The 16,349-nt window shown below is 39.1% G+C and overlaps 2 protein-coding genes across 2 annotated transcripts; one reads left to right on the top strand and one right to left on the bottom strand.

The window, feature by feature from the left end:
* Window positions 1–78: 78 nt before the first annotated feature.
* Window positions 79–16,342, top strand: LOC122402531 (actin-histidine N-methyltransferase). The gene is made up of 7 exons (XM_043405402.1): window positions 79–217; window positions 574–1,065; window positions 1,197–1,320; window positions 14,903–15,017; window positions 15,090–15,242; window positions 15,531–15,854; window positions 15,951–16,342. Exons 1-7 carry the CDS (start codon window positions 100–102, stop codon window positions 16,074–16,076), a joined length of 1,452 nt encoding a protein of 483 aa, XP_043261337.1. The 5' UTR covers window positions 79–99; the 3' UTR covers window positions 16,077–16,342.
* LOC122402250 lies at window positions 1,631–9,657 on the bottom strand. The gene is made up of 2 exons (XM_043404885.1): window positions 8,863–9,657; window positions 1,631–4,835 (listed from the first exon to the last, which is right to left on the bottom strand). The coding sequence occupies exons 1-2, from the start codon at window positions 8,992–8,994 to the stop codon at window positions 2,007–2,009; spliced, it is 2,961 nt and encodes a 986-aa protein (XP_043260820.1). The 5' UTR covers window positions 8,995–9,657; the 3' UTR covers window positions 1,631–2,006.
* Window positions 16,343–16,349: the final 7 nt, after the last annotated feature.

The following is a 16,349-nucleotide window of genomic DNA, read 5'->3' as shown; positions in this document are numbered from 1 at the left end:
GCGAAGTGTTTATTCTTGCCAGTTGTAGGCGCACGTCACACATTATAATGCATCTAAATGTGAGGAGAAGTCACGAAAGTGCTGTAAGATAGTACAAACATGGGCAGAAGAAAATCTCACGGATCGTCTAAAAGTAAACAACACGTTCCGCATCAGAGGCAATTATCCTTAGTAAAAAGAAACGAGATAAATGCGTTGTGCGAGAAATTATTTCATCGTGAGTACATTTTTCCAAAAAATATTTTTGCACATGGTACATCTACTATATATACTTATACCGTTCTACTTGGATCACGCCAGTTCAAAGCGATTGTAAAGTATTTAATTAAATGCAATTAGATATTTTACCGCAGTCATTAAAAAATAATTAAAGTGATTTTGTTCTTACAGTTAGAATAATTTTAAATGTTCTAAATTGTTTAAAATATATAGTACATGTCCATTTCCATTTAACCGTTATTTTTAACAGTTTGAAAAATTTCTGATTTATTTGTTCTTTTCACAATACCCCTAACTGTGATGCTTTTGTCAAAGTGTATATAAAAAATAATAATTTTGCATTTTTTGAGTCAGTTAGCAGTAATTCAGCATACGTGACGCAACTATGGAACAACTACAAAGAGATATCATCAGTTTTGGAGAAGGTTAAACGATTGGAGGAAATGAAGACAGAATCGTCAAAGCGGTCCCAGGGGATTGGACAATTTATGAATTGGCTTAAAGAGAATGGTGCAAACATAGATGGGGCAAGCGTAGCTGAGTTTTCAGGATACGATTTAGGGTTAAAAGCAGAACGTAACTTTCTAAAGAACGAGTTGATGTTAAGGATACCAAGGGGACTTATTTTCAGTATACATAATGCAGCACCAGAATTAACTGTTCTCCAAAATGATCCATTGATACAGCATATGCCACAAGTAGCATTGGCAATTGCACTCCTTATTGAAAGACATAAAGAAAATTCAAAATGGAAACCATATTTGGATATCCTTCCTACCAGTTATACCACTGTGTTGTATATGACTGCTGCTGATATGATTGAGCTTAAAGGCAGCCCTACTTTAGGTATATATTAATTTTAAAAATTAGTCAAATATTCAATGATCATAAAAATTAAAGTCCATGGTTTGAAAAATTTGATGTAAGGAATTCAAAAATAATAATAAAATTTCACGAATCCCTTTCCTTTTTTACAGAGACTGCATTAAAACAGTGCAGAAATATTGCAAGACAGTATTCTTATTTCACCAAGGTATTTCAAAATAGCAATAATGCAGTGTCTGCTTTACTCAGGGATGTTTTTACATACGAACGATACTGGTGAGTAGTAAGAAAACGATACGATATTAAATTTTTAATTTCTTGCGCTGGAATGACGTGCCATACACATCAATGATCATTTGTTTCACCGATCGGAACGCCGTGCGTGGCACGTCGATTGATTTTATTTGAAAGCAAATACATTGCAACTTTGCGCAGAGGTACGCACATTTGTTGCAAAATTTTCTTATTTTTTTGTGTATATTTGGTCACACGCGTCAGAAAATCAATGTTAACACAAGCAAAGTAAATAAATATACTTTATTCTATGCACGTAAATTTGAAAGAGTACGTTTACATCAGAGTAGTAACATGTATGCTTCTTTCTGACATCGAGAGGAGTTCTGAAAAATGATCTTATACAAGACAATTATTCTAATTCTAAAATTCTAAATTACATTAAATTTTATCTGTTAAAATTGATCAAATACTCTATACAATTGTATGTACAAAAGTCCGTGTTTGCGAAATCAGTCTACAGACTAATAGAAACATTTGCAGTCAGTGATTCAGTGGTCGATCTATTAAGGTGTCTAATGTCTTCAGCTTTGTATCATTGCTAAAGTCAAGGTACATGATCAGCCTTCAATATGTATGTATATGTACGGTTTAATCTAACGTAGACAAGAAAATACTGTTGTTTTTTAAGGTCTGAACAGAAATATTGCGGTCAAATCTGTTTGCCGTTATTTCATGTAATCAGGTATAGTTTCCCAGCTATCGTTAGCATCCAGAGAATCATTATCGATATCACTTTTACAATTCATCTCTCCCGCAGGTTCCTGCATTTCCTTTCTTTCCGGTCTCTTCGTCGTTGACGTCGCGATAACGTTGACCATTACGGTGCTTAGACTGCTCGAATTCGACAGTTTCCTGGCTGCTAATACAGGAGCTTGAAACACTGCTCTGGAAAAGGTGTTCCTGTATCTGTATTTCTGCTTCTGCCGAATCCTGCACACGATGAATATTGCCAAGAAAACCACGATTGTCACGCCAAGGATCGCGCCACTCGCTATTATGCTGGGTTTTACTTTCGAAAGGGATTTCCCCTTTTCGTTGTCTTCGTCCTCGTTAAGGACGCTCGTTTCTCTGAATACCGTCTGAATATTGATAGAATTCGATTCCTGTTTGACTATCCCTTTCACGTAATCGGACTGAATGACGTTCGCGGTATCATTTGTACGTATCGTTTCCCCGTCATTTATAAACACTACGCCGAGATCGGTGCTCTGCTCGGACAATTTCTTCTTGGCCATGTCGTCGTACTCGCCCGGGAAGTCCCGCTGAAAATTCTTCGCGAATGGAAGAGAATCGAAGGTCGTTAACAGATCAACGATCTGCACTGTACGATGACGCTCTTCGATGTTTCGTTTCTCGCTATCGAGGTCTTCGTTATTGATTCCCAAATCGAAATTTGGTAGCAATCGTTTGGTAGTAGTTTCCTCGGGGCGAACAAGATCGCTGTTGGTCGCGTTTTCAAACGACAGCGGCGGCAAATTCGTCGGGTTTCTTTCTCCAAATTGATAAGAATGTCCCTCGGGCGGCGACAAAGTGGTCACTACCGAGTTATTTTCACTCTCCGGCTTGTTCTCGCTGGTTGATTTCTGTGCTTTGAGTCGCGAAACCTCGGCCAAATGAACTCTGCTGGAGCCTCGCTGTCGCAAAGCGATCAGTTCCTCCAAGCTCATGTTCCTCGATTTTAAAAGACGCTCTAATCTCTTACCCGCGGATCCGGACGCGAATAATTCAAAGATCTCGGCTCGCGCTTCCGGTTCTATTTCCGAAACCACGTCGTCGTAACTCTGCTTCTCGGTGGTGTTCGCAGTTTGATGATTTTTGAGAGAGTAATCGACGTTGTTCGTAAACATTCGTTGAACCTCTGTAATGTCACCGTAAGACACTGCATCCAGTGCAGATTCTATTTTACTCTCTTCGTCAGCAGGAGTGCTAATTTGCGTATTCTGTTCTAGGTCATGGTACATCAACGGTGCATCTTCTTGGTATTCCTGCTCTGAGAACGTGGTGTAATCTCGTTCGTTGTGCTCGACGTTGCGTCGATCTTCTTGCCCGATCATCTCGGTCGCATAGACGCTTTCGTTGTTCTCAGACGCGGATAAATTTTTCATCGATTTGGTACTTTCCGTAGGGTTCAAGATCTGCTGGATACTTAACGTCGATCCTCTGTCGTTGTTGCTTTTAAAACCATCCAGAGTCTCCTCGTTTCTTTCCTCGTCCTTTGACATCAGCCAAACCGGAGACATGTTGTTTCGTCCGTTCTTGTAATCGGTGAAATCCGAGAATTCCATGATCTCGTCTTCGTCCAAGCTATCCGGCTTGATTTCGTCACCGTTCCATAATTTCGCAGTACCGTTGCTTTGCAAGAACTGCATGGAATTCGTTGCAACCGGCATCGATGTCGTAATCGCTACTGGTAGGTTCGCGAGAGGCGTAACTCCGACTGGCCGCGAATTAAGAGTGGCGAGGATCGATTTTCCAGTGGTTGCGTTCGAAGAAGATCCCGCGGAATTCGTGAGATTCTTACGCCAGAGTAGATCCACCGTGTCCATGATTGAAATCATCGGATCATCGTGTTTTAGAACGTTCTTTAGTCCCGTGGCTTCCGTAACAGTCATCCATTGTGGTTTATTCGTGGTAGATGCTTTCATGAGGGAATTGTACATCATTCTAGACGCTTCCTCGATGTAATCCTCGGCCTCAATGTCTTTCGATTTCAACGCATTGATCGCGTCTGCTTTACCTTTCAGGAGATCGTCGAGAGTCAGGTTTCTTCGCTGCAGCAGCTCCGATAGACTTAGGCCTTCCTCTTGCTGCATCTTCAAGAGGGACTTCAGCTCCATGGCATTCTGTCCGAATTGATTTCTGCGTTCTGGTTCCAAAGTTATTTGCGTACGGAGCCAAGGTCCAGAATTGCTTTCCAGTTTTCGTTCGTTCGTGGACGTGTTGTTCACGGCTAGAGCGAATTCGTAATTTTGCGGTGGTCTCCGTTTCCTTGGACGAGGTTTCAGGTACTCCTCGTCGTCCAGTTCGTGCTCGTAGTCGTTTAGGCGTATTTGAAAAGCTTCGCGATACCTCGTGGACATTGTATCTTTATTTTCTGCAAAATCTAGAGTTTCTTCTTCCCTATTGTTCGTTTCCTTGGAGTTGATTGGATTTTGTCCAGTCAAGGGTTGATCGTCTCTATTCTTCTCATCCCATTCCCTGTACACACGTTTGTTGTCGTTTCTGAAACGAGGTTCCTCTCGTCCATTGTTCCGACGATATTTTGCTACTCGATGGCTGTAATTGATCTCTTCCTCGCTGTCCGCTTTGTCGCCAGAGTATCGTGATAATTCAGAAAATGGAAATAGTGGTACTGTGTCACCGTCCCTCCATTTTGGTTCGAGAGCTTCACCGTTGTTCCGCCATTTGCCGAAACGCTCGCTCGAATTTTCATCGTCGTCGTAAATCGTGCGACGTGGTAGGCCGTTCCTCTCATTTCGTCCTCGCGTTGCTTCCTATAAAAGTAATCTTGATTAGTGTCTACTATGGTATAATTTAGTAGAATATCAAAATATCTTATCTGTGACGTACACTATAGTAGCACTAATTTATATTGAAGTAAATATCTTTATAATTTTGACAAAATCGACTGCACACGAATTATTTAATGTTTTATATTTTCTCTTGTTAACATAGTTCACATAGAATTGTGAAATCGTTCCTTGCTAGTTGCATATATGTATAAATAGTAACTTGTATAAATTCTATTGTATTCGTATGCATTCAGGTAATGACGTAGTTCTGTTTGTTTCTTTTGTGGAAGGTATTATGGGCTTTTTTTTGAAGACTAAAACGTTTATAATAACTAAATCATTAGGAATGAGGCTTGTGGTATTAAAATTAATGACATTAGATATACAGGATGTACGGCCAACCCTGGGAAAAATTTTAATGGGAGATTGTAGAGGCCAAAATAAGACGAAAATCAGGAATATCAATTTCTTGACTGGGGCTTCGTTAAAAAGTTATTAACAATTAAATTCAAAAATTTCAAATCGTTCTGGAAAAATTATTTTCGGTTGCGGGGGTCAATTACAATCATTTTTGGTGAATACACATACACCCGAAATCCTACCCACTTTCGAGACAAAAATTGAGTACGGGCGGAACTTTAAATGTTAATAACTTTTTAACGAAGCCTCCATTAACAAATTGGTATTCTTGATTTTCGTCTTATTTTGGCTTCTAGAATCTCCCATTCAAATTTTTCCCATGGGTGACCGAACACCCTGTATAGTGGTTCAATGAGATTTTGTTGCAGTCACGTAGTTTTATATCCGTAAATCTCGTAGTCTTGTCTCGTTGGGCGAAGTATAGATGGTGATACTAGTTACATGTATACGACCATAAGTAACTGATTATCATCACTATATCGTTCGAATGAAACAATTTGGAACGGTTTATGTACATAGAAGCGAGAGACGTGACTGGTGTGGCTTGCAATGGTGATAGTGACCTTGAACTGTCAATAGTACAATATATGACTGATAGTAGCAAATGAGCAATACTAGAAAATATTATTTATCCAAATTGTTCTATTTCCCTGTTAGTTAGAATAATGGAAGTTGTAGTGTAATTTAAAATTATTAGGATGCTAATTGCTCACACAATAATGATGAGTTTTGATCATTTGTGTTAAGCCTAATTAACCATTGATTTTATTCTACTATTATTTAACTGATTGCAATTATAATGACACAATGTTGGGAATCTTTTTAATTTCTTCTAGTAATTTGCACATAAGAAAACAGGAACTAAGATTGCATTATACGCACTATGTATGTTGTCTTTAAGTAATGTAATATGTCCATAAATTATCTAGAAATCTACCCTAAATTTAATGTTTATAATTTACAAATTACAAATGTGTAAATATGATTTTATGAATTGTAACCCAAGACGTAGCAGTAGTTAAAATATTGTGCCAACACAGTATTCTAGTTTAGACATGTCCCCGAAATCCTACCCACTTTCTAGAAAAAAATTCGAGAAGATGTGAAATTTTTCGACAGAAAAAAAAATTTCAAATCATTCTGGAAAAATTATTTTCGGTTGCGGGGGTTGATTACAATAATTTTTGATGAATAGACCTACCTCCGAAATCCTACCCACTTTCGAGACAAAAATTGAGTACGGGCGGAACTTTAAACGTTAATAACTTTTTAACGAAATCTTCAACAACAAATTAGTATTCTTGATTTTCGTCTTATTTTCGCCTCTAGAATCTCCCATTAAAATTTTTCCCAGGGGTGGCCGAACACCCTGTATATTGCATGTTTAATATTTTCGTAACGATGTTAATTATTCGTGAGTAAACATTTTCAATCTGTGTTAGAAACATGAAAGTATTGTTCATTAAAATTCAATCAGTTTCTAAGTAAAACGAAGCACACGAACGTAAACAGTGGGCAAAGTTCAGTGACTACAAGAAAGGAAAGTGCAACGTCCAAACGTAATTCGTGCAATTACGGAATACGCAAAGACGACACGTACGAAAACTAATCGCGAGAAAGATTACTAATCGATCGTGACGCATTTATCTCATATAATTTCTTATACGTATCTTCCGAATGGAAACAGCTAATTTTTGAAATGGAAATAATCCTATAATTCCTAATCGCTTACTTTTTGCAAAGCTGGTACAATTACGTGTAATAAATTACACAAGAACATTACTGTTTTACGCAAACGTACGATTGCGATTGGAGACATTTCCATTTGCAACGCTAAAGGGACATTTCTGTCATTACAGTGAGTTTCTAAAGATTCTATTATTTTAGGAATACTCCGTGTGCGTCCCTTATTTTCTCAGCTATTAGTCGGCTTTCCCTTGTTAGACTGTGTTTATGCAGTGAAACGCGTTCACCGAAATTTGTCGAAGGACACGAAACATGCGACATAATGCTTCCAAAGTCTCGAACTTCCGCGCCTTGTGTCAGCTTTCTCTTTCTCTCGCGGTTTACACATTAACGTTCAGCTAGTATTTTTTTCCTTTCAACGACCTCAACGCGTATTTTGATATTTATCATCGTTAAAAATATTTTGGCGGTGATAATCGAAGCGCATAAACTAATAAAAATCACACGAGTGTGATACAATTTTCTGCAACCGTTTTCCAATACAGGTGGGCAAACTTTTTATCTAGATAAAGATTTCGAATAATAAATAAAAGATAAACAACTTTTGTTCATTCATTATCGGTACCAATAAAGACGAGAATCATATTTCAATAAAATGCTGTTACTCGTCTTTGCTCTTCAGAGGTCGTTTCGATCGCTTATTTGCCGGTAAAAAAGCGTGCGGAGGTTATAAAGGATTAGTATCCGTGATTATCCGTAATGCATCATGGTCAGTCATGGTACTCCTGTAATGACTTGAAAGTTTCTTTGGCCGTGAGATCGAAAAGATTTGAATAGACGTAATATTGAGATTAATTTCAGATTAAATTAATGATTGACATTTTATGAAAGTATGTAGGACACGTCGGTCAAAATTCAAAATTTGTTATTGGACTTGTACAGATTATTAGGTAAAAGACCCAATTACTGTCCTCTTAACCTAAAATCAAAATTAAAAAAATTCTTTGCTGGTATTAACAGTTGACACTTTTAACTATGATTATTTTTAATCCATAGACCACGGCAAATTATTTAAAATTCATCAAGAGTATTGCACGCCGAGCAAAGTTTACAAAGTAGCACAGATTTCACGCTCGTGCAGTGCTCGTCAAAACGAATAAGACAGTTTTGGGTTAGGTGCAACAAACAAGAAAGTTTTAGGTTAGATTCAGGTTGGGTGCAGTACCTTGTTTCTGTGGTAATACTTTATTTTATAACTATTTTTTAGGATAGAAAAGTTAGCAGTCAATAAATTGTACTTTCATACTGTTTTCAAGGAAAATTGGAAAGCTTGTTATATTTAACGTGACTTCGCATTTTCAGTGAGTTATAGCAACGAAAAGTCTGTTTTATTCTTAACAAAGTGTTTGTGAACATTCTGTACAAGTTATTTATGAGACTAAGAACGCCTCGATGAAATGTCCTGAACATTTCACAACGTACCTGTTCCCGCGAGAGAAAAAAAAATAAAAGAAAAAGGTAAAAACGCGACCGGTTAAAACAGCCGAGTTTGCTTACGTCTAAGGGACGTTTCCCCTTTCGTGCAACTGTTACGTTGCAACCTACGAAGATTGCATTTTTCTAAAATTTTGAATAAAGGTCATTTAGACGTAGCAATATCAGCAAAAGTTAGTTTAATTTATATCGCAACGATTGCTAAATAGGATATCGAAAGTTGTATCGTGACTTTGTTATTCGAAATCTTTATCTAGATAAAATCGTTGCTCGTCTCCGATTAAAAGGAGCGCAGTAAAATTAACCTGAAAGCTAATTACTCGTTAATCAAGGACGCTTTTCCCCTAGGGTTCCCCCGGTTCGCGATAATTGGTCGGTAATAATCTGTAATTTCTCTTTCGTTTCTTACCCGATGGCTCTGGATTTCGTCTCGAGCGCGTGGCTCGGCGTTCGCTCGAATAGATTTAGCTCGAGCGAATCTATCGCGAGGGAAATCGAACGTTAAAAGCATCAGCGAGAGCAGACATAATGTTCTCCACATCGTTGCAGTGCGATCGGAACACCGATAGCTCCTCGTCGTCGATGCACCAAGTTTCGCGTTGCTCCTCCACGTTGAAGTGGATAGTCTGGTCTATGACGGTGTCGTCGTCGTTCTCGTCGAACAGGTGCACGTAGATAGCCGCCGTGCACAGGATAACGAATATCGCGTTTTTCCTGTTGCACAGGCCGAAGATTTCCTCAGGGTTCATGCAGAACCGCGTGTTTCGTCTCCTCTCGAGTCTAATTACAAACTGACGACGTCTTCGTGCAGTTAATTTCTTTTTGCGTAGGCGTTTTTCTTGTACTCGCGCCGTTTCATTTGACGCTCGCAGGTTAAATATTCGCTGATTCGAATCGAACGCGAACGATTCCACGTTCGTCGTAAACTTGTAAGACTCGTATCGTTCGACGTTTATTCACGATAATTGTTTCTTCTCGTTTATCGAGGGGGTTTGTTTCGCGAAACACCACCACGGACGACACGATTTCCCACGTGTTCGATCCTCGACGAAATTTTCTTGTCACCACGTGGTTCGATCACTGCAGTGAACGAGCTTCGTTAATCATTTTTTTTTTTGATTTTGTTTTCAATCCCCACGCGCGAGGCTGGATACTGCGAGCGACTCTCGTTTACTTTCGAAGCGGCACACTCTTCTACGCGAACTGACGCCGGTTTTCTCCGTGCACGATCCTAAGTAAGTCGGTGAAACTCGAGAGCAGTCTTCTACTCTAAACGTTTGCTCGGCCAGGGGAGACGCTCTCTTGCTTCCCAACGATCTCTACCGATCCGCCGGATCATCAGAGATGAATTTCATCGTAACCATTGGCAGATGTTGCGAGATAAGTTCGTCGGTCGCGCTCAAAAGGAAAGACGAAGGATCTCGGTACTATTAGGAGACGAAATGTTGAGACACCGTCCACAAATTAAATAGCACTTTTTAGCTCTTAAATATAATTCCCTTTTTCCTCTGATGCTTTCCCGTTAACGAAGGTTCAACGTAAGCTGCTCGATCGGTCGTATTTCGCGGAAGGTGATAGACGGAAAATGTAGGGTTATGGTGGAGTTGAAAGTCAAAAGTGTGGTTAGGGATACGGAGGTCAGAATACTTAATTAAGTGTGCAATTATCTCGAGAGTAAGAGTAGGGAGCAGGTCATGGTAGAGGTAACGGTAAGGGTGGTGCATGGTGATTTTAACCTTTTAATTCTTTGCGGCGCAGGATTTCAGATAATAAAATAGACCCATGTTGCGTAGAAATTTTATTGCGTTTTAAATTAAACAGAATTGGTATATTTTTTATTAATAAAGGTAGATTGTCGCAATAAACCTTGCAATAGTCGATGAACCTGTATTGGCATGTTGAATGTTGCCAACACAAGTGAATGCATTTGTAACATTCGTTGAAGATATTACCAACTGCTTTACGTAAATAAGACGAAATATAAACTTATGCGCATGCAGCTGTTGCAATATTTCGAGGTGGGACTAAAATTGTCCCATCATGCATTACGGTGTATCAAAATGGTGGGATACTTTTAATCCTAGCGTGCCCCAAAGAGTTAACTGAGAATGACGAGTTATCTCGTCGTTGGAAAATGCTTCTGCGGCAGAGACTTTCAGACAAAGTCGGTATTCGTAAGATTCATTTCTAGAAGTCTGTGATTTTGCTCTGATTCGGTACATTAGAGTTTTTAAAAATAGTCGTCTTTGGTTTCGCGATTGCTTCGCCGGCGATGGTCGTCGCGGCGAAGCTATCCTGTAGAAAGTGCGCACGATGGAGATCTCACGATCTTCGATTCATAGCACGACCTTCCCACGTGCAGTGGACTGTGCATCCATCCCCACGGTGCAGCCCAGCGGTTTACGCTGTGCTCGTCTCCCGATTCTTATCCGCAGCCCCGTGATCCGTTGCGAAACGACCGGCGTCGTTTTTATTCCGTCGTTCCTTTTGTTCCCAGCGTCGTCGCCAGCTGTTTCCCCGACGCTCGTTAACCACGCTCTTTCGGGAGCATTTTCCTCCCTAATTAACGAAGGCTTAATTCATTGACGGCTACGCACGGAACGGTTATATATCGATCGATTGAATAAATCAAATACCCCCCTTCCCCTGGGTGGGTTCGTGTCGAACAAAATGCGAACAAACAAACGATTACGATCGTTTGATAATTAATAGTAATTATCAGACCGAGGATTTCATGAATTCGTGGCGTATATGTAGACCGTGGATTTTATGTAATTTACAGCGTATGGAAAACATTCGAAGGCCTCGCAGCAAGAGGGCGTCACCTCCATTTTTGACTATTCTAATATTTTATTTTGCACAAGTGTAAATAATTAACGCGAACGGGAGCATCGACATTAATTACATTATTAGTCGCGAGTGATTATGCGGTTGATCTAATCAGTAGAGTCGTTTACATTACTGACCATATACAGAGTGTCCTTGAAGCGGATGACAAACTACGGTTTACTCATCGCACGATTGAATAAGGATTATACGAACGTGGGAATTACTATCTTTCAGAATTATGACCCGTTTTTGTTTACATCACTATCTCATTAATGGTTTTCTATCTTGTAAATCTGTATACTATTATTTTTCCGTATATCAAAATGTTATACATTATTATACCAGAGTTGGGCAAAATATAATCTAATTACGTTTCCTACGATTCAATTACATATAATCAGGCTGTAATCACGTTGTAGTTATGATAATTAAATAGGCATTACACACTTCAAAGATTTACGATTATGATTACACTGCAATTAGACAGTAATTACCCTATGGCTATAGTGTAATTACAGTCTGATTACATGTAGTTACATCGTGGCCAATGTAATTAAATTGCATTTTACCCGACTCTGATTTATGCCACCATTTCTCTAAAATTCTGATGTCATCTACAGTAGTCAACATTTTTAATCGAGCACGTTCGAATGCTTACGTCAGTCTAGCCTCGATGGAAAGTTTGTTATTGCTGTCGCGATCTCAAATACGGCGTATACCGTTTCTTCAAATTTTAACAGAATATATAAAAATTAAAACCTTTAAGGCGGTTTTATACTTATGGGACACAGTGTATATCTTTAGGAAACCGAATAAGTGGAATAGTTTATATTTGAACGTGCATATAATGATTCCTCTAATAAGACCGTGTTCCTAATATGATGAAGATAAGTTGGTATCAAAGAAGAATGGAAGGGAAGTGTCGTGAGAGTGGTAGCGGCTAATAAGGAAGAAACGTACAGGAAAAAACGTTGCTCTCTCGTACGAAAACAGTAAAACGTGCGTTACTCCTCTCGACGATATCTCCTCTTCCGTGGCCTGAGATCGTCGGCCGAAGAGGCTTGCAAGAGAAGTGCTCGGATCGTAAGCAACCGAGGACGCGCGCACTTTCACACGAGGCCGAACTTTCATACGGTTTATCCGTATGTAGTAACACGCAGGAGAGCAAGAGAATGTTCTCTTTTCCTGTTCTTTTTCATGGAATATAATTTTCTATTATCGCGTAAACGCGACGGCTTCGCTTCCAGTTTCCCAGCTGATTCGTTGAATCCCATTACCCTTCTTCACGTTGTTAGACCGTAGGCGATGTATTATTTATCATCGCTGGAACGTCGTAAATTAAACGAAGCCACCATTTCTCTTTTGAGATCAATTTGACGCCCGTCGAGAAGCATCGATTTCTATCGAAAGAGAAATCTAGTATTTACGATCGCACTTGCAAGTTCGATATGGCAATAATAGAAACTTTTATGCAGTGGCAATGAAGAAGTTGGTACAATTGTTTTATCGTTCCGGATGTGCGGAATGCGCGAGGAAAGTCTCTAATAATTACTGTGAGAACTTCGAATCGAAACATCAAGTTTTCCGACAACAAACTGAATTTGTATTATGTTATGCAGTATTTGCACCGAGCATCTACAGTTTTTATGCAATTTCCAAGTAGCCACAGTAGCTATCGGAATGCCAAGGAATTGCAAAAACGAATAGACAGTATATGCAATACACAATTAGAAATCAACTGGAAGCGTTGATTACATAGTACGAGCAATGCAATAACCTAGAGTGGCCATATCTCAAGAACAAAAGGTTTTCGCACCCATGTTAGAACAGTTTTCTTAGATTTTCGCGATGGCGGGCTGCGCATGCGTATCATTTGATGCTCATCCTGCATATTTCGTCGCAGAACTCTCATACTCGTTATGAATAATTTATATATGTGCAAAATATTTTAACCCTCGTTTATTCGTACCTAGCTGTAGCAAACATTATTTCTGTTTTTTTCATAAACAAAATAAGATCGTTGTAGGAAAAACTTTTCTACGAATACCCTTAACCTAACCCTTATTGTATTCTAAATTGTACCATGAGCTTGCAAAGGTTAAGAACCATTGTGGTAATGGAATTGTATCTGTATTGTGTTCTCGTTGATCGTGAGGTTCGCTTTTGGAGACAGATTTCCGTATTTACGTAAGAGGAAGTAATCTAATAGCCACGCGACAACCAGAACGATCTCAACAATACGATCGGGGCTTTCGTTTGTCCACTTTTGTCCTGCTACGACGATCTAGACGAGGCTGCGAAAGAAAGTAACTTGCACAGGACGCTCGTTCGCGTAGATTGTCTCTGAGATTACGACGGAAGGAGAAAACAGTAAAAGTTCATTTTGTAATAAATATTTGTCTCTAAGTTTTTGTAATCATTTTTATTCGTTCAACGACTTTATTCGCCGCAATAAGGATAACAAATATTGTGCAAATTCAAGCATATAAAAAGATGAGATTATAATAGTAGAGAAAGCAAGGTGAAAGAACGAGGTTCAACAGATTGCTGTTTTGCAATCTAACCCTTACGCGTAGCCGAGCATGAATTTCATTCGACCTCATCGTTTGCATACATTTTTTTTTGTTCTTTTCGGATTGATTAATAACCACGATCAAATTACGATCGGAGCTAAAACATGTAAAGTGCTTCTTTATTGTTAAATTAATTTTATCGGCCCAATCGTAGGAACTATGTTCGACTACCTATAAAGATAATAACACCTTGCAGCTCGGTGTTTCGCATCAGCGAGTATTTCAGGTATTTTAGAAAGTGACTGAACATTAAATCGTTCTTTTTTTTTTCATTCTTTCCGAAGTTTTACGGGTCTTTGTTTGGAATTCGAACGCGTGTATAAAGTATCCGTCATTTTCCCCTGTGCGAGCGCTATTTTTATACGCCTTTGTTCCACGGGCAAAAGTCGTAAAACGCGAATGTGTCTCCCCGGAGAGAGAGAAAGTCGTGGCAACGGCGACGACACCGACAATGGTAATGAATCTTCTTTTCCTTCCATTTCCGGAATTGTAGGTCAAGTTCTTGTCCGAAAAGCAGACACAGCTGCCGTTTCACGGTTCTTCAGTAACGTGCCTCTCTCGAAGGCGAAAGTTACTTCCACCTTTTTCTACAGATATCCGTGATTAATGCGACATCAGTATCTGTTTTCTCATCAGATCCCTACACGTATACGCGTAGAAACTGTAAAGCAACCGTGATCCCCTTAACCTTTTCCTAACCTCTGATCACAATAAAGCTACTATAATGTCATTAATATTATACAATTCGGAATCTGTGTGCTTGTGAATTCTCTGTAACTTTTATTATTTTTGCCCGATCCAGATACAATTTTGTTAAATTGCTCTTTATGTTCTATAATTTAATGTTAGCTATAAAACAGGCTGCGAGATTCTAAGCGTTCACGTGTTGCTGGCTATATCGTCGCAGACCCAGATTTAACTAAAACTATGGCTTGGTATGAAAGCAAATTCAAATGAAAGTGGAACGCAAAATCATTTAGTATTTATTTTTCTATCAGTAGAACGACCGTGTGGTAAATTATATTTTCCCTACGAAATTACTTTCAGCTGGGCAGTTTCTACGATAATGACCAGACAAAATCTAATACCGAGCGAGGACGGATCACGCATGATCTATGCTTTGATCCCGATGTGGGACATGTGTAATCACGAGAACGGGAGGGTGAGTTTACTCGTTCGTATTCTGTACGCAACAACACGTCGGTCCTTTCATACACGCGTGCTTTTATTTCAGATCCTCACGGATTTCAACGAAACGTCGGATAGCTGTGAGTGTTACGCTTTGAGGGACTTCAAGAAAGGAGAGCAAATATTCATTAGTTACGGGCCTAGAACGAATTCTGACTTTTTCGTACATTCGGGATTCGTTTACATGGATAACAAAGAAGTAAGATGCGATTCGAATTTGTTTCAAACTGCGGTAGAAATTCCGTTATCTAATTTTATTAATGAACAACGAATAAGAATTTTAGATTTGTTTGTAAACTAACTTTTACCCGCGATTTCGCTTGCCTGGATTGTCGGTTTGAAGAATTTGTTAATAATTCGAATTTATGAGTGAAACGTAAACGAAAGTTAGTAGTTTACGAATGAATCTAACATTTTTATTCGTTATTTGTGAATAAAATAAAGTCTGCTGCTACGTGTTCTACCATTTATTGCTCCCTTTTTTTAGGATGGCTTCAAACTGCGTCTTGGAATTAGCAAAGCTGATTCCCTGCAAAAAGAACGCATAGAATTATTGAACAGACTGGATCTACCCTCGGTGAGCGAATTCCTGTTGAAACCGGGCACCGAACCAATTTCTGATTTATTGTTGGCGTTCCTGAGGGTATTTAGTATGCGTAAACCGGAACTTACACATTGGCTGAAGTCGGATCGGGTAAACGATTTGAAGCATATGGACTGCGCATTGGAAACTGTTGTCGACGAGAACATCAGGAAGTTTCTGCTCACCAGACTGCAGCTCTTAATTGCTAATTACCCGACGACTCTGAAGGTGAAAGTGAAACGAAAATACTGTTTGTAACAAGGCGACGTTGTATCAGCGTTAAAATCGTAATCGTTCTATTCATTTGAATATCTTCTTCTGCAGGAGGATCTTCAGCTGCTCGAAACGTCGTTGCCGCAAATTAAAAAGTTGGCCATTCAGTTGAGAGTAACGGAAAAAAAGATTCTTCTATCCGCGTTAGAATACGTGGAACAGTGGATTAAGGCTTAATGAGAAATACAAGTATGGATTTTATTGTAACTATGAAAGCATCTTCTGTTTTCTTAGCGATAAAAAGAATCTTGCGATAGAACGTGATTTTTCTCGCTTTGAGTTTACGTGGATTTGAGAGAAACAAAAATTTAACAAAGATGTATTGGGGCAGGCAGACCACTGGCAGACAATGGAGCAATGGTGTAAAGTATACTGAAGTGTATAAACATTGAAGACTATATATATATATATATATGTGTGTATTAACAACTATACAATGCAATGTAAAGT

The sequence above is a fragment of the Colletes gigas genome, unplaced genomic scaffold, assembly GCF_013123115.1.
Source record: "Colletes gigas isolate AHSC1104 unplaced genomic scaffold, ASM1312311v1 Colletes_gigas_Sc00002, whole genome shotgun sequence".
In the NCBI taxonomy this organism is placed as follows: Eukaryota; Metazoa; Arthropoda; class Insecta; order Hymenoptera; family Colletidae; genus Colletes; species Colletes gigas.
Note: the sequence above shows the minus strand (reverse complement) of the source record. Positions and strands in the feature narration are given on the sequence as shown.